The sequence below is a fragment of the Pogonomyrmex barbatus genome, unplaced genomic scaffold, assembly GCF_055798465.1.
Source record: "Pogonomyrmex barbatus isolate J1 unplaced genomic scaffold, ASM5579846v1 scaffold3, whole genome shotgun sequence".
NCBI classification, from domain to species: Eukaryota; Metazoa; Arthropoda; class Insecta; order Hymenoptera; family Formicidae; genus Pogonomyrmex; species Pogonomyrmex barbatus.
Genome location: NW_028297127.1, coordinates 10463363 through 10483205, shown reverse-complemented (window position 1 = coordinate 10483205; position 19843 = coordinate 10463363). Strand labels below are relative to the sequence as shown.

Here is a 19843-nt window from a genome sequence, read left to right as displayed (position 1 = left end):
AAAATATGTGTGTGTGTGTGTGTGTGTGTGTGTGTGTGTGTGTGTGTGTGTGTATGTGTATGTATGTGTGTGTGCATGTATGCATGTTTCTTCTTTATTCTCCTTTTCTTATAAAATGATGCTCAAGATATTTTTTTATTGTTCTCTTTTTATGGATTTTATCTCATTATGAATTGTAACGTTCAATTTTTTATTTTATTTATTTCATTTATTCAAAATGTTTTTCATTTTTCTATTCGAAGTATTGTTTCTTTTTTCTGCACGATTGTTGTATCTCGTACGAGAATATATTTTTACAATAATCATATATTTCAAAGTTTCCATTCGATGATTATAACACTTATGATTAATATCCAACCATCTAGTGTGACTTTTATTAGTAACATGCACACATTCAGCTACAATATTTTGAAGAAGGGATTTTGAAGATTGGATGCCCAATAATGTTGCCACATACATGTAAATGTCATTAATTGTGTTTTTGTAATATTTGTAAACGCAGCAGTCTTTGTCACTGTTGGAGCATCTTCATCCTTATTTGAGTATTCTCGAAATTCTATATATTTTTCACACGCTGTCGCACCATTCATGGGAGTTTTTATCATATTATTGTGGCAATCCTCACAATTAGTTTTTACAAAACTTCATCGTGCCACAAATCCAGTGAAATATGCAATAGCATTTTCATCATAACCACACAATGGATTTATATTTTCTATATCTTTAAAATCTACATATTCCCCCACAGGTTCTACATCTTCCAAAAATAAGTCGCTGTCAAAATTATTATATTCTACAATGGAAGTACTTGTATTGTTCATGACTTTTTCTACTTCTTTAATGAGACGACTTAGTTGTGTGATAAGAGCCACACTTCCTGGACATTGAACATTGCCTTTATCACTTGTTTGGATATATCCTGTTGAGAATATATGTCTAATGGATAATCGTACCATTCTTGCCATTGGATTTGGATTAAATCCTCCGCGTTGTCTAAGTCTAGAAAATAAGTGCTCCACCGAATCTTAGTTACACAATCCTGTTGCAAGTTCAAATCGATTTTCAAGTCTCTCATAGGTTGCAAGAATCGCTCATATAGTTAAAACAAAGCCTCTAAAACAAGGAATTTGTGTTATTTTATTTGGTGATTTTGACCATCTTGAGCACCAATCAGTAAAATCTGTTAACAGAATATTTAAATCAGGATTCTTGGAAGACAATGGTCGTTTTCCGCCAAATCTAACTTTAATACTATAACTATTACAAGCGTGTCGGTAATATTATTCAAATGTTCTGCAAAATCGGTAGTTGCTTCCCATATTTCAATATTTAATTCTTTTTCGTGGCCAGCTATTTTTATCGCATCTGCGAAAGTATGGCTAAATAACTGGAAAGTTCTTTTAACATTCATCGCTTCGAAATTATTCGGACGGAATATGCGCTTCTGTAATGTGAGATAACAGATTTGAGCCTCCTTTTGTAGCAGTGTCAATAGACCATGTCATTTCGAAATCTGAATATGATGCAACTATTTTTCCATCACAGTAAAGCTTTGTATGTGTCCTCAAGAAACTTGCCAATCTTTTTATCAAATGTGGAAAATCAAATGAAACATTATATATTTTCCCATTGTGTGTAAAATATAGTTTCTCTAATTATTATGTATTAATGCCCAGTTGAACATAAGCACTCTGATTACTTGTGCCTTGATCGCATGTTAGAAGTTGCACATCAGCTCCTGTTTCATTTAATCTATCTAGGCATTCTTTCACTAATTATATCCTCCGCTTTCATGCACTTTCCCGGTAAGAAATATGCTAGAGATTAACGCCATGGATGATGCGCATTTAAACTGTCTAAACAGAACACGAAGACACATTTAGATTTATCTAATGATCTTCCTAAATGTCCAAAATCAACAAGACCTTCAATTAAATATAATTTAGATGAATATTCCTCATAAGTTTTTATAGACATTTCGTTCCATTTCAAAGCGCACTTTTTCCTCTAACGGAATATGAGAAATTTTTTTCTTTTAATTGTTCAAATATAAAATCGCAAAATCCTGGTTGTATATTAAATTCTTCTAGTCACCTCCTAATGGTTCGTTGTCCAGGAAAATTACATTCCGCTTTTCTTAAGCGACAGAATGCAGAAGGTGAAATAGAAATATAATTGTCTTGAAAGATTTTTTTCTCTTCTGTGTATGGTACACGTCTTGTATGTAGTTGCAAATTTATCATTGCTTTTGCAACAGGATGCAGATTTTGTTCATGTATCAATTTTTTTAGCATCTTTTTCTTTGACTGTGATCTTTTTGATAGTCTACATTTTCTAGCGATATTTTAAACATTTTATTTGATTTCGCAATCGATTTATCTCAAATTTCAAAGATTCAATAATGTCAGAGTTTTTAACTTCCTTTGTCGTTTTCTTTTTATTTTCTTCTCTTTCGTTATTTGCGTTATTATGCACAATAACTGTCGAAACTTTGTCATACATAGGTAGCTCAAGATTCATCCATTCCATAATATCTTCTTCTTCATCTGAATTATGAAAACGTAAATTTGAAGGCTTATACGTTTTTACTGAAGGCTCTTGTAATAAACTCTTGCTTTTCTATTATTATGTTTTTGGAAATAGGCGTAAATGACATTAAATTTCCCTCAGATTGCCTCATATTCTCTGTTAGGCAAGGCTCTGTGTCATTTGAAATTTTCTTTTTCTAGAAGATTCTTTGGAATTGTTTTGAGAGACACTTAAATGATATGGAATTGACACTGCATCTCTTTTTAATCTTTTCTTTATATTTTTGAGATTAAATGAATCTAGAGTAAAATGATTTTCGCACAATCCAGCACGTCGAATGGAATTGGACTATTTTTCTAAATTAGTATTCCCTATAATAATAATGAAATAAAAATATATGACGATTATATATTTCTTGAAGCAGTATAAAATAATAATAAAATAAATAGAGAAATTAAACTATGCAAACAAATTATGTTAAATTTCATACGCAATAAAATATATATTTTTTCGTGTAATCAAAAATTTTTGTAGGTAAAAATAATAAAAGTTATAATGAAGATGATAAGAAAACGAAAAATAAAACGAATTTTCTTAATAATTTGAAGAAGTGTCTAAGATACATTTATAAAATTGTCATAAAGCAATAATTGAAGTATAACGGATGAATTAATATATATTTATTTAATTAATTAAAAGGATAATCAAACATGTTGCATTTATAATTTGATTACATTTTTTATTTCTGTTCACCGAGTATTGATATTTTTTTGGGGACCGAAAGACAATGCTCGGACACAAATTTTTGGCGGCTACAATAATAATTGTAGACGTATAGATACTTTCTAGCTACAGTAAATGTGACAAGTTGGACTATTTCTTTGCGCGAACATATGCTTATCTCTCTTCGCGCAGACCAAGATATATAGAGATTTTCATTTATTTTGAAGAGAATTCATTTTTCCGTGCGGCGAAATCTGTTGTAGTTAACATTCCGTTACGGTCGCGCATATATATATATATATATATATATTGTGGCGAACATATCGCCACGAATCTTAAAGCCGAACACGTGGGTCATTAGACAAACACACATATACACGCACACATAGTTGAGATACTCCGAGCCGTTAGCTATTTACGCGGAATCGGCAGACAATTATGACGATGTTTTTTTAAATAGAGATTTCGCCTAATCGTTTTGCGTTGAGAGATTGAGTATCTAGCATCTTCCCGAATTTCTTAGCATGCAGATTAGATAAGTTTAATCGACACGGGAAATCGGAGAAGGAAATAATTCGCAATTTTGTTAATACATTTAAATTGTAACGAGATTTAGGATCATAACATTGTGAAAAATATTTTGACGCGAGTACAAACATCTCGAATCAAAAATGTTATCTGAGCAACTGATCGTGCGAAAGGAAGATCGACATTCGATTTCGAGACTCAAACTAGTCAGGACGCGCCACACTTGTAAATTTTAAGTAACAAAACGATCACGTATTTTTAGAACCTAATAATTAGCCTGCAAATCTTTAATCTTCCTATACGTACTGACTCACATTCCAAAATATATATATATATATATATATATATATATATACATGTATAAACTTACCACTATTTTGTATCCATAAGTGATATCTGGCATCTGTTTGTAACGGAAATTTATATATATGTTTTCCATGAGACACTCGTTCATTTATGCAATCTTTATACATGCACTTACCATAAAATTTATTTCTCATATTTGCCATTATTTATTATGCCTTGATTACTTTTTTCTATTCGCTTGACTCTTCACCTGACTGTTCACTCGACTATTCACTTAAATATTCGCTCTCTTTTTTTTTTGCTATAAACGTAAAACTTATTCACAGAATCATTTTTCTCTAATTCAGAATGATACATATTTATTGCGCGAAGATATCATTGGTTACAAATAGACATTAAACAACAAAAAGTAAACGAATAATGCTACGAATCTCACAAGCTTCAATCAATGATACGTGCGCGACCGTAACTGAACGTTGACTGCAGATTTCGCCGCACGGAAAAATGAAGCTCTTAAAAACAATCTCGATATAGTTTGTCTGCGTGAAAAGAGATAAGCATGTTCGCGCAAAGAAATAGTCCAGCCTGTCACATTTACTGTGACGTTTACGTTTTATTACAATTTACTGCACAGAGCGCAGAATGCTTTTTAGTTATTTAACTGCGCAAAGTGCAGAATACATTTTATTACAGTTTATCGCGCACAGCGTACGATGTTTTTTAACATTTCACTGCGTTAGGCGCAAAATACATTTTATTACAAAATGTACTGCATGTAATTCAGAATATCTCTTTATGAATATGTTTCAGAATGTAGAAAGAAATTGTGAGAATTAATAATAAAGAAATTAAAAAAGAAGCCGATCTACAAGATCTCAAAATTAATTGAAATATCGAGAAGTGTGAAATAGACAATTATACTTGAACGATATCGGCAATGATACGCTGGACATTACCCTTACTGATATCAACAAAGGGAAGAAAACCCCGGCGTTTTTTCTCGTTACGATCAGGAAGCAAGAATTACCAAAGCGTTTGTAAAGTATGTTTCTGAAACATCTTTTTGATTTTATAATAAAAAATAAGGACGTTGAAATTTTTACCTGATACTTCGATTTTTATAATATTTGTATTGAGATATTTTTTAAGATATATGTCACAAATTGATAAATTGATTGTATGACAAATTTGATAAATCTCATACTTCAATTTTCTAATGTGAGCATATTATGTTTTTATATTCGTTTAATATATTACTTGTATATTTCATTAATGTACATTATTTCCTTGTTGACAAATTGGCAACACATCGTTTCGATTGCAGCTGTGAATTGATTCGTTGGTTCGAATAAATTCCAATCTGGGAGATGAAATGTACTTCTCGCTTGTACAGCATACAACAGCTATTGAAATAGTGAGTGTCTTGGGTTTTTTAAAATAAACATTCCTAAAACTTGCCATGATAATCTAAATAGCAATTGATATAATAATTTATTTTTATCTCAACAAATTTTTTATCTGCATCGAACAGTTTACCTTATTGCAGTTTTTTACATAAAATACCGCTGCAATTTCTTTTTAACATTTGTATAGTATATACTTATATAGTATATACTTGATTTAAGATAAAGATTGACTAATATTGAAAAATTTAAATATTTATATACATATAGGAATACATAAATTCGAAATTATATGTTCTTTGCATAAAATGGAAATTAATATTTCTTTTCTAGTTCCTGACAAAAGGATTGGATAAAATCTAGATGCAGCGTATGTTGCGGTGTATTGGAAGCAAGATATCTCACTACATCCTTGTAAAACTTCATATTGTTAGCAAAACCAACCTTTTGCAAGTAAGTTGCTATCTGTACGCGATGTCACGTGGCTTTAATCAATGTTATAAAATATCCGGGTTTTTTTTTTTAAACATTAATTGTGGTTTGCGCAACCGGAATAGTAAATCTCCAAATATTCTAAATGCAAGAAAAAAGATAATTACTTTAAAGAAAAATATACGTGAAATAGCGTTTACATAAAAAACAACGTATTGATAATTCCAAAGACTGTCGTTAATATTAAAGATAATTAATTAAATCGAGTAACATTTTTGAAAAAAAGTTGTTAGATATTTAGATCCTGCCGAGGGAATTATCCGTATCTCTTTCGATTGTTGAACATATTCTCGATTTGTTTTATATTACATATCTTTATTTAATCTTTATTTTTTTTTGCTACGAATTTGCTACGAATATTATTGTTGTTATATATAAAACATTGTCATCATAATAGATATATTATAATAGATATATGATACAGCGAGGGAGGTTCGAGTCATTATGCAATTGGAAGAAATGAGATAGAAGATCGTTCTTCTATCGGGCAGTCGGAACGAAGATGTTAAGCGCACATGATTTTTCTTCAGTGTGCGTGGCTGCCAAGTTTTTCACGCGTTGGCATCGTTGGCTGACCACGTGTATCGCTTCATCGACTGTCAAATGTCGAGGTGTGCGTGTCTTCGTAGAGAGAAGTCTTTCGTCGCCAAAAATGTAAGTAAATGCATCATTTGTGCTTTTCTTTTATTAGAATATTTCAAATAACACGCGTGTCTAAAAGGCATTTTATAAAGGCATTCTCACAGAAAGTGTACGAGTAATTTTTTCGATCTAGCGAAATGGATTTTTGTTTAATACACTGTGTTCGGACACATTCACGCGAATACATTATATCTACATATCTACGTATATCTACATTATATCTACATATCTACGTATATCTACATATCATTTTCTTGACATTGCTGTTGGCCATTGACTTCAATTTAGATTACTTTAGCTAAATTTAGTGTTATAAGAGAAAGGAAAAACGTTTTACAGAATTGAATCTTTTAAACATCAAGCCGTGTTATCTGAAATATATTTTAAGATTATATTAAGTCACACACGCACACACACACACACACACACACACACACACACTCACACACACACACACACACACATACATTTTTAGTCGTAAATATAAATAATTACATATGGACAATTTTCTTTTCAATTCTTTTCAATTTATCTTCAAACTTAACTTTTTATAAAAGAAAAAATACAAAAATTATCCTCTTAATTATTTTTTACCTTTCATTATTATTATTACACATACAGTTATTGTACAACAGCTACTTTTTTTGTAATGGTCAATAGATTATATGAATAAATATCATATTTTATAAATTTCACGATTTATTTTTGTTATATCAAACAGAAATTTTACAAAAGAAAGAAACTAATATGAACTAATATCTCAGTGAGAAATGTTAATGGAATCGACACACATCGAATCAACATCGAATCGAAATGTATATGAATGTATAAAAAATTAATATATTAATAAATGTATATATTTTTGTCAATATTAATCAATATTTTAGTTTATAATAAAAAAAATTACGCGAACGTAAATATATATATATATATATATATATATATATATATATATATATACATATAATTATATATACATTCTCATCTACAATTTGTCGATGTAGCATGGACTCGTACCACTCTATTTCACGAGATATGATTTTATCGGCAGTGTCGCAAAATAGATGTGACTTGTAGTTCCACGGCTCAATTATAGATGTTGATGGCGATAGTGTATGGTGCACGAAAAAGGCCGGCGTGGCCGCTCTCAGGTTTCGTGCGCTTTCTAACTGCTTCAAGATTCATTGTAAAACGGAACGCAGTTGCAGTATGTGTTCAAGCTCCAACTGAAAATGCTTACATATGTAATATTTAAAAAAATATAATTTTATTATATATTAAATATAATATATATAAATAATCAATAATAATAAAAAAATAAATAATATTAATTTCAATAATAATAATAAAATAATATTAATATTAATATCAATAATAATAATAAAATAATAATATTAATATCAATAATAATAAAAAATAATAATAAATAATTTTATAATATTATATAATATCATGATAATTTCATTATATTATATTATTTCATATTATACGCTTTATTTTCTTCAGCATCAATCAAGATTATTTCAGTCTCCATGAAAGCAGCTATCTTTGTGCTCTAACTGCTTTATTTCACTGGTTGCAGTAGTCGCAACAGGAAGTACGTCAAAATTAAGACGTCATAGAATTCAAGGCAGTATTTTCGGAGTGCACTATTCTCTATATCGGAACGCTATTCGTAGTACTGACAGTACTCGGAGTGAATAAAGGAGCGCACCCTTAGTATATTAAATAATAAATTCATCCAATGGACATTTTGAAATGCGACAAGATTGCAATTTATATAAAATAAATAAATTATGTTGCATTTCGAAGTATTTTACAATAAATTAAATAATTCACTGAAAATTGCAAAATGAAAAGCAAAGTGCATGCAGATATGTATTAAGTAAATAGAATATATTTCACAAGATAATTTTTTAACAGCAATTTTTATATTAATAACTTAAATATATTGAATGTAAAATCAGAGTAATATAAATATTTATTTATTACTGATTTCGTAACCTAAAATTTCGAGAACTACTATAATTTGAAGATTGATTCTTTTAGTGTTTATCTTAGGGTGCGTTCGGAGAGCGCGCTATCGCGCAAAAGACACTAACGCTGACAGACTCGTTCGAGGAAACTATAAGGAGCTTACGTTTTCGAGCTCCCTAAACGATACTTCAAGTAAATTATCGTTCCAATGTTGCTACAAACATGAATAACCAAAAAAAAAAAAAATAATATTAAAGCTTGTCATGGAAGAATTAATAGAATTGTCTTCATCATCTAGCGACGAAGATTTGGATGTTCTTGATAATTTAAAAGTACATCGAAGAAAAATTCCAAGATTGGAAAATTATGTGGAAGGGATGATGCCTAGATGGAAAGATGCAGAATTTAAATTACATTTTAGGTTATAATGAATTATCTGGTTTTGATCTTTCTTCAAAGTTTTGTATATCATTGGTACAAAGAAAATTTTGCACCGCTTGTTTATAACAAGACATTAGCTATTTCTTATCTAATATGATATTTAAAAAATATATGATATTTAAAAAATATGATATTTAAAAAAAATATTATTATATAATATAATATTTATACATTTTTTATCTAAGATATTTATATTAATTTTTTATAATATTTATTCAAATTTAAATATGCGCCAATCAGCGTTGTTAGCATTTGCTGTCCTACCTCGAAGAAGATAGCGCGAAATAGCGCCAATAATGACGTCACATTACTTTGACCATGATGTCATCGCCAATTTCATAGCATCAAAAATTTTATCTCCCCGAACAGGTTTAGACAATTGTGCAAATAGCACGCTCCCCGAACGCACCCTTAGAATAACTAAATAGTGAAGTTCGGAATTCTGATCTAAGAAAATTTCTTTACGATAATAAAAACTTGATAATAAAGATTATAAAAATATATAATAATTTTTTGAGATTTTTATATAATCTTGGGACACAAGAAAATTGGGACAATAGAAAAATCTTAAAAAATTTATGTAATTTTTAAAACTTGTAATAACAACTTTTTATCATCATAGAAGTTTTCTTGAGTCGGAATATTAAACCTCACTATTCTTCTAATTATTCCAAGATTTACAATAAAAAAAATCTTTAAATCCACACATTATCGTAAAGTTAAATAATAATGGCTTATTGTTAAGGATATTATTTTGTACTCTTTTCTTAATATCTGTTGATACAAATTTGAGGCTAATTCAGTGAGCATATGTACAATGTACATATATAATTATAATTACAGAACAATAGGTTTCCACATCACCCATGAGGTACTATTGTCGATGCGTTTTTTTTTTTTTTAAGTGGTTTCCCCTGTAGGCCTAATCCACTAATGAATCCATTAATCAGTTCACTGATGAATCTACTAAATGTATTCAAATATAATTACATAATATGATTGTATGTATATAATATGATTGTATCACATATATCATATTAAGATTACATATATAAATGATAAAATAAATCATTTGGAATAATCCATATTTGACTTTACATAATTAATAAGATAAAAGCCATTTATCATTCGTTATATCGATTATTTTTATATATTGAAAAATTTATATTTTCTCTAAATCTTGAAAATTGAATCTGTATCTTTGGGCTGAGTAACTCTATCGACAACATACTTTAATTTCGTTCTTCCCAAAGTTATTGCTTGCAGAACACTGGGTTCTTTTGCAACATCTCTTATGAGCGAAAGTAATTGAGATGAAATTGAATATGGCAATTTGTTTTTAACAATAAAGGTTGCTAATTTTATCTCTGCAAGTCGAACTCGTTCTTTGAAAGTTAAATTCACACTTATGTCTGATGGAAATTCAGTTGTTCCAGATCCCTTTGCCTTATTTGCAACAATAACAGATATTTTGTTTGTCAATTCTGGATTATCAATGTTAATAGATTTTTCATCTAAAGACACTTTTTCTGATTTAATGTTTAATGTTTTCAAGAGTTTTTCCATGCTTTTCACATGATTTTCTCTCTGGGCATGTTTTCTTATTTCAGAAACACCACAGGTTAATGTAGTTTCACAAGCCTTACAGAAAAATTTGTAAGGATTGCCAGGAACATCTTGTACCCAAGTTCTCCATGAAGGATTATCATCCAACCATTGATATTGGAATCGTTTCATATAAACTGTTTTGGATTTTTTCTTAATTGCTCCTTGATGATGCTCCATTTTTACATTTTCAATATCAAAATTATACAAAGAATCACAATCTTATTATTAGTTCATATTATTTGAGCAAAGAAGATACGAGACATTGGCGTAGACAAGTATAAGTAGACAATTTGATCCCCCTTTTATTGAAAGTCTATTATAAGATTGATCCTCTCCTCAGATAGTTTTTCTAAAATTTAAGATGGAAAACAATACAATAACTGTGTAACATAACCTCAATAACGTGGTGATACTTCATGGTATTTTGTAACTGACAAAAGATGAATACTTTGACTCCAACAGTGGAACGGCTTGTTTTTGACTCTAAAATAGCATGGAAAGCGTTGAATGGAGTATTTGCTGTATACAAACCACCAATGGTTACTTATCTCAATGCGCGAGACACCATAATCTATCGTCTCTGCGAAGGTTAGGCTATCCTCATAATAAACTAAAAATTTATTCTCTTTATTTTTTCATTTAATAAATTTCTTCTTATTCCTTTATTTTTCCGAACCTTTGTTCGCCCTTGAAAGTGGAAGAAAAATATATTTAATTCCAAAATTCATTGCCAATACTGTAAATTTATATAGTTTATATCATAAATAATACAGATTTTAGAACAATTTAACTTGAAATTTTAAAGAATATTAATTTTTTAAGAAAATTTTTTTAAAGACAATTTCTAATTTTCAGACTTGAATAGTATGCGCGTACGTCAACCGATCAAACATGTAACCATAAAGGGTGATACCAGTAAGAAATTAACAGTACAGATACATCCAAGTTATGCAGATCACCCACTGGTTGTGGGACCACGATATCAGCCTAAAGATTTCAAATTGATGTGTGCTAATTATCTGTCCAAAGACATGTCCGGCCTCATGGTCTGTGGTATTAATGATGGTACTATGTGGGCTCACAAATTGAAAAATTCTAAATCTCCAACTAGTTACAGAGTTAAAGGTCTCTTAGGACAAGCAACAGACACGTATTTCATAACAGGAAGGATCGTCGAGAAATCTACATATAAATTTATTAAGCGCAATATAATTGACAAAATATGTGCTTCTATGCAAGCTGCTCATCAAAAAAAGATGTTTGAGTATGTTCTATAATAAATATAAATAAAAATGTATATATTATTAATTAATCAAATTTTACAATTTGTTGATTTCTTTTTAGATTATGCGGAATAGATATACAGAGTCAAACTGCATATGAATTAGCTGTACAAGGTTTAATAAGGCCTTCCGATAATAATATTCCGATGATATACAATATAAAATGTATAGACTTTACATCACCCGAATTCACATTAGGTAAATGCTACAATATCTATTAGATATAAATCATATCATGAGATAATATTCTTTTTACATGTTTTTAGAAATTGTATGTATAAATGAGAACGATATGTATTTGAAAACTTTAGTACACGACTTGGGAATGCAACTTCATAGTGTTGCTACATGTACTCAAATACAGTGTTTTCGATACGCATTATTCAATCTGAATCATGCCCTGTTGAAAAAACATTGGGCGTTGCAAAACTTCTGTAATAATATTGAAAAATGTAGTGCTATAATTAAGGAAAATAGTTATTTATTAGAACAAGAAAATCCGATATTAACAGAGAAAGATAAGATGAAATCTCCTTTAAACTAAATGTATATAATAAAATTAGGTCATATAAATTGTTAACAAAATGAAGACTGCTAAAGCAATATGTAAAATTGTATTTTTTATTCCATGAGAGAATCTGTATATTTTTAATATACATGTAATAAAATAAAAGTAAAATATACAAGTCGTCACAAGGAACATTAATAATGGATATATCTTTATTTCCACTTACATCAAGACGAATATATCATTATTTTTAACATGTTTATTTATTGCTCCATAATATTTGAAAAAAAATTTAAATATGATTGATAAAGATCATTTGTCATGGATTAAGAAATACATAAACATTAAGAAATATATGTGCGAAAATATAATTTTGTACATACACACACACACACACACACACACACACACACACACACACACACATACACAAAATCTTTTTTTAATTTTTTTTTTTAAATGAAAAAATCCATATATTAATTACATATTATATATTTGTATCTATATATTAACATACACACATGAAAATAAAACATACATGAACATAATAAAATAGTAAGAAATGGTTAAGTTTCTTTTTTTTTTGAAGTATTGCGTTCTCTGCTCCGACTTCTTCTCCAGTTTTGGCTACAGTCAGAATCATCAGATCTGTCGTGAGGCCTTTTTTCAGACTTTCCCCTTGGTTTCTGTTTACTTGGCCATTGCTGCATTTTCATACTTTTGGCTATTACACGTTTTTGATGATCTAGTTGCGGAAATAAATCTACAAGAAAGTTAAATAAATATATGTTGATAAACAAAAATAAATTGACAAAAATATAGATGGATTATAAATTAAACTTAAATTTAAAATTGAAACTACAACATATATTTTGTATACATACAAATGTGCAATCTAATTTTTGGTATTGAAAATTTAAAGATATCTTATTAATTTAGAAGATTATTCTACATTTTAATTTATTTATTGTTAAATTCTTATTAAATGTATTTCTATCAAATTCTTATCAATTGTAACAGAATTTTAATTCAAAATTCATATTATATAACTAAAATTAAAACATTAAAACATTTAAGATATTTGAAATGATAAGTTATGTGAAAAAGAATCGTGAAACAAATTTTCAATAACAAAAATTAATTCCACATTTGCAATATATCTGTAACAATTACTAATCTAATTTTAAATCATTTTGAATAATAATTGTTTTATTATTTTTATATGTATATACCTTGTGATTTTTCTAAAGCTTCTTTGGCAGAGTTCATTTCCGCTTCTTGGATACTATGTCCTGAAGCTGTAGCTAGTCGTTTTCCTTGAAAATATACAGCAACTGTATAAACTCTTGTATTAGTCGGTCCTTTACACTCAATGACTCTAAAAAATGAAGTCAGTCATATATAAAATCATGAAAATATTCTTTTGTATACATTTAATTTTTATGATATATTATGTATATATTTCTATCAAAGATTGATATATTTGTATTTATATGTATTTATAACATATATATATTTGTAATTCTAAAGAGACTGTTTTGCAGCTAAAAAGTTGAAAACTTACTTATATACAGGAATATCTGGCTCACCACCATCCATAGTTCTTAAAGTTAAGCAACACTGTTGTAGTTTGCTCTTTGGATCATTCCAATCTTGATTCATAATAAAATCTTGTAAACGTGGGAAGAAGCAAACATTACAAAAAACATGACAATACTTTAAACCTTTGTCGACATAAAGCGCGCCGAGGAAAGCTTCTAATAAATCGGCTCTATCCTTCGTCTTCAATTCGGCTTTTGGGTTCCCATAAAGCGCATACTGAGTCATACCGAGATCATCGCAGACAACTGCTTGTGTTTTATTATTTACGAGTGAACTTCGTAACAACTATAGTAAATATAATCAGATTTGGTGAAAAAGGAATAATTATTGAAATGAATTATCAATAATATCGCTTACCGATAAATGTCCCTCATGATGTTCAGGGAAAAATTTATACAAATATTCAGAAACGATCAGCTGTAATACAGTGTCTCCTAAGAATTCTAACCGCTGATTAGATCCTAATGTTAAATTGGTATATCCTATACTACGGTCTGTGAACGCTCTAGCAAGCAGACGAATATGAGTGAATTCTATTCCAATTGACTCTTCAAATTTCGTCAATTTCTAGTAACATAAGAAAAGATAAGAGAGACAATTCACAATTAAGAGAAGTTCAATCAAATGCTAAGAGATACCTGTAATAATTCAAAGCTAGGAATCCACTGTCGATCTCCTGTCGGTTCCTGTTCCTGAAGAGGGTGTCGTGGGTAATTGACCCATACTTTGGCAAGATCATCTTCATTTTTGAAAAGTGTCTCTCCAAAGACCCGATCAGCCACCTCTATCCCTCCGTCAAGAAATAGCGAACCCATCAATGCTTCGAAGCAATTTGCCATTGCATGCCTCAGTTCCAAATCGTGGCAAAGATCGCTACCATGAGCATAGAGCATATATTCTTCCAGATTCAATTTCTTTGCCAATACAGCAAGATGCTGATTTTGTACGATTGCCGCTCTGTATGTGGCCAGACCACCCTCTTCTAAATCCGGAAACATGTGAAAGAGATGGATAGAAGTGAGGAACTCGACGACTGCATCACCAAGAAATTCTAGTCGTTCATTATGAGCTATCGATGATTCCGTTTCCGTTTTCGCGCCGAATCTGGACATTATATTTATCAGAGTATTGATACCACGCTTTCGCGTGTTCATATAATGAATTCTACGGTCACCATATTCAGGCTGTCTTATGCCGCAATTTGTCAGGGAGTTTCGCGCATGATCCGGATTTGTGCCGAAATTCTCACGGTAGCTGGGATGCGTGAGAGCCAACTGGAGCAAGTATCTGTTTTTAAACTCATATCCCAACGTGCGTTCTAGATTATCCAAAGATTTGTGAAATCTTAGATGACAGACTAACACCGGTATCAACATCGCATGTTGCACGATATCGCACATAATGCCGGTTCTGTAAAATCCTTCAGAACTGACATCGACTGTAACATCGCGCTTCATTTTGCTCTGAGTACGTAACTCCTGCAGTTTGTTCTCCTTCGCTTCTAATTTCCTTTTATCTTCAAAGGACGGTTTCGACATGTTTGCGAGTAGATGTCGAAATTTTACGTAATCCCTCCAGGCTTTCTGATAACTAAATAAAATCGTAAAATTAATACAGGTTTATAATTACGGAGCTTTGTATGTTTTAAAAATCATGTTTATCAAATTAGCTTTGAAGAAATTTCAAGAGAAATTTTTACATAATAGAATATATCACGCTTTAAACTATGTGGTGTTTTATTGATTGATAAATGTAAGTTAATTTGATGTTTTATTGGTTGATAAATGTAAGCTAGTCTTACTCTGCATTTCCTGCGTAGCTAAGCTGTGGTGGACGAATACCAAAATGAACTATCTCGGGATAAGTATGCGATATCCCACTAGATTGATCATCTTGATTTCTATCCAGTTGATCAACACGAACACTGCACGGTTTTTTTCCAGGATAGGTCACGACCATACCCTTTACTTCATCAGCAAAATCTTGCCATTTGTATTGAGGCATTACCACCAATTTAGATAGATCATCTGGATTTATTAAGAGAGTACTGCTCTTTATTAAATAATTCAAGACTTCGTTCATTGATAGAATTTCTTGGCCATTGTCAGTCAAATCACGTACAAATCTTGGCATAAAATGAAATTGTCCGCAGCCGGATTTGTCTTGCGCTGCGTGTAAGTCAAAATCTACGAGCTCCAAAATCTCTCTAAACAAATACATCTCTGTAAAAATTTGAAATATAATTAGAAATGTAGTTAGAAATATTATAGAATGGATGACGCGATTCGCTCTGTTTATAAAATAGAGCGAATTACTTACGAAAGAAATCAAGTTCTTGTATTGTAAAATTTTCTGGCAATTTCTCTTCTATGTATAAAATTGTGTATTCAATATTAAATCTTATAACTTTACATGTAGGTAATTTGACCAATGGAAAATGAGAGAGCATGGAGAAGCCTTCAAATATAAATTCGTGTTCATCGTGTTTAATAATCGTCGGTGTTTTGGTGAGAAAATTAGTCGGTGGGCTAATCGTTATTCTGTAGTGATGCAATTTATCTGCATTATTCGTATTTAAATCACATTTGTTTATTGCGCCTTCTCCGGCATAAATCCCGTGTCGTATACCTGAGCGTCGTGATTTTGCACTGCATCTACATAATGGACCATCATTCATCTACAAAAAAAAAGGTAACAACATATTTTAAAACTAATGTATAAAAAATAGACTTATAAAATATTTTTCATTATTACCTCTCCAGGATCATTAAACCACATTTCAGGATGCAGTCTTTGTGGATGCTGTTTCTTTGCCATTAATTCTTCCATTGTTCTATCATCCTCATCCATAGAATTTTCACTGTCAGATGAGGAACTACTACAAGCTTCAGATTTATGACGACAGAGACGTGCTCTTGTTTTCCTTGGAGGTGGTTCATATGGTGGCTAAGTGATATAATAAAATATAGTTTCATGCTATTTCTTTAAGATACTTTATTAAGGTGCTTATATTATTTCTAGAATTAGATATACCTGTAATTCTCTAGCTGCAGCTGCCCTGTCTATTAACAATTTTTTAAATGTCATGCACAATTCTTGTAGCTTAGTAGTACCCTTCATTATCTTAGGATTATCTTCATCTCTGATATAGTAAAGATCTGCTGGTGATGAGCGCGTCCAAATCTTTTTCTCACTCTCAAGAATACCTTTAGATCCCATTGCCGATAATTCATTCAGTTTTCGTTGTATATCCTTACTTGTCGCACAATAGTTACGTCTAATGTAAAAAATTATTCATAATTATTAGAATGTTTATTTTTTTGTACACATATAACTCTTATACATAGAATGCATATTATGATAACAATAAAGGCAATTGATTTTTTTCTTTTACCAGAAAAGCAAATTCTATTTGCATAAGTCAATGTTTATATATCCTATATATATATATATATATATATATATATATATATATATATAAAGTATATACACATACACATAGTGTGTATATACAAAGTTCTTACCTATATTTCTCTAGCAGTATCTCCCTCTCAGTAGGACCTTTTGTTCGTTTGCTGTTAGCTGGTGATGTGTCTCTCATTAAATGAGATTCTCGCGAGCTCGATCTTTTCCTGCTTATATATGATTCTTCTGAACGAGATGTATAGCTCCGTTTTTTAGATGAAGATTTTTCAAAATGTCTGCTATCATATGCGGAGTCCCTCGAATTAGATATTTCTCTGTTGCTTCGATGATGCCTATCCCTTCTATTATCATACTGTGATCTGTATATTTTTTCTGATTTGCCATATGGACTTCTGGATCTTTGTCTATTAATTATATGTTTGTTCATAGTTTCCCTGTTATCGCATTTCCATTTAGATTCCTCTGTTCTTTGCAACAATTTATACATTTGTGTTGAACATGATTTGTCTTTATCATATGTTGTCGCATTTGTACCATACCATGAAGCAGACGTACTTTGATGTACTGTCCAATTTGCAGATGAATTATTAGCATGCCACTTATTAGCGGAATTGCTATTATATATATTTTCAGGCATATCCCAGTTTGTATAATTTTTACTTATGGATTGTTCATGTCCAGAATTTATTCTATCATAATATTGATCACCACATTGTGGATTTATTTGATTCTGGTAAGGGATATTATTGCAAAAATTAGCTACTTCATTATGGTAGGTAGTAGGTGCAAAATGATACATTGAATCTGTTGAATTTACATCAGGTGGGATATTTGATAAGTTTGGAGGAGGAATATTTGGTGGAGGAATATTTGGTGGAGGAATATTTGGTGGAGGAATATTGGGTGGAGAAATATTTGATACATTAAAAGAACGAATACTTGGTATATTGGGAGATGGTACATTGGCAGATGATAAATTAGGAAGTAATGCATTAGGAGGAGGTATATTGTAGGAATAGGAAGAGTTGTAATTGAAAGGTTGATTATAGTTGGGAAAATTTGACATCTGAGGACCTGAATAATATTTCACATCTTGTTCCACTTTGGTATTCCAACAATATGTCTGTCCTGTGTTCATCGACAAGGGATCTCCCATTTTTGTAAAATTATTTTCTTCAAAACTATTTCTAAACAGAAATGTAAAATTCAATATGCATAACCTATTTTTTGAGCGTTGAGCTAAAAACATTTTTGCAAGAAAGATTCTTTAATTTTACCTTTATTAAAATGGCCCGTACTTTCACCTTTTATAAATTAACCGTCTTTAATTTGTTATTGAAACTTTTCTAATATATACATTCGCTTGTTATTAAACCATTCTCCCCGTTGATTAACTTCTATTAATCTTTAACTTTATATCACTTCTTCAGTTTTTTTCGCACAAGATACTTTACTTTCATAACTATGATGTGATTACTGATTATTCTACTTCATTCAACTACGATAAATATCTATTCAATTTTGTGCAGAGTTAAATTTCCTGAAAAATGGAAGGAATAATGTTGGTACCAATGAAATCCTCTAAACGAAATAATTTTAGTTTCTATGGATTAGTAGCACTGTCAAGTAGTAATCTAGTTGGTTTGCACATCCTTTTTGACATATACGTGAGCATCTACATAATAAGGGTGCGTTCTTTTATTCACTCCGAGTACTCATGCTATAACATAATGGAAGTGTACTGCGGCCATCGTTTTATTTAGTTTCGTACGCTTTCTAACTGCTTTAAGATTATAAAATGAAACGCAGTTGCAGTATGTTTTCAAGCTCCAACTGAAAATGGCTGGCATATGTAATATTAAAAAAATATAATTTTATTATATATATTAAATATAATATATATAAATAATTAATAATAATAATAAATAAATAATAAATAATTAAAAAATTAATAATAATATTAATATTAATAATAATAATAATAAATAATTAATAATAAATAATTTCATAATATTATATAATATTATAATAATTTCATTACATTATATTATTTCATAATATATGCTTTATTTTTTTTAGTATCAATCAAGGTTATTTCAGTCTCCATGGAAGCAGCCATCTTTGTGCTCTAACTGCTTTACCTCACTAGTTGCAGTAGCCGCAATAGGAAGTACGTCAAAATCAATGACGTCATAGAATTCAAGGCAATACTTTCGAAGTGTACTACTCTCTATATCGGAACGCTATTCGTAGTACTGACAGTATTTGGAGTAAATAAAGGAACGCCCTAAGTATTATATCAGAATGTAAATATAAAATACATTATAGTATTTTATTAAAATAAAATTAAAAACAAATAAGAAAACATAATAAGT

General features: G+C 30.1%; 2 protein-coding genes, 1 long non-coding RNA gene and 1 pseudogene across 4 annotated transcripts; 2 read left to right on the top strand and 2 right to left on the bottom strand.

Moving 5' to 3' along the window:
* Nucleotides 1–1955: 1955 nt before the first annotated feature.
* Nucleotides 1956–4514, bottom strand: LOC148936066 (uncharacterized; annotated as a pseudogene). Its single transcript, XR_016139714.1, has 3 exons — nt 4151–4514; nt 2695–2900; nt 1956–2619 (listed from the first exon to the last, which is right to left on the bottom strand). The product of XR_016139714.1 is annotated as an uncharacterized LOC148936066 (transcript).
* Nucleotides 4515–4776: 262 nt separating this feature from the next.
* On the top strand, nt 4777–7313 carry LOC148936065 (uncharacterized). The gene is made up of 4 exons (XR_016139903.1): nt 4777–5128; nt 5411–5500; nt 5823–5942; nt 6393–7313. It is a non-coding gene; the product is annotated as an uncharacterized LOC148936065 (long non-coding RNA).
* Nucleotides 7314–11089: 3776 nt separating this feature from the next.
* LOC105429441 (pseudouridylate synthase TRUB2, mitochondrial) lies at nt 11090–12641 on the top strand. The gene is made up of 4 exons (XM_011642409.3): nt 11090–11237; nt 11505–11913; nt 11994–12130; nt 12199–12641. Exons 1-4 carry the CDS (start codon nt 11090–11092, stop codon nt 12474–12476), a joined length of 972 nt encoding a protein of 323 aa, XP_011640711.2. The 3' UTR covers nt 12477–12641.
* A 273-nt stretch (nt 12642–12914) lies between these two features.
* On the bottom strand, nt 12915–19022 carry drosha (ribonuclease 3 drosha). Its single transcript, XM_011642410.3, has 11 exons — nt 18746–19022; nt 17567–18655; nt 17076–17319; nt 16797–16988; nt 16362–16719; nt 15844–16264; nt 14681–15632; nt 14400–14609; nt 14005–14327; nt 13673–13818; nt 12915–13203 (listed from the first exon to the last, which is right to left on the bottom strand). Exons 2-11 carry the CDS (start codon nt 18622–18624, stop codon nt 13007–13009), a joined length of 4101 nt encoding a protein of 1366 aa, XP_011640712.2. The 5' UTR covers nt 18625–18655; nt 18746–19022; the 3' UTR covers nt 12915–13006.
* Between the last annotated feature and the right edge of the window lie 821 nt (nt 19023–19843).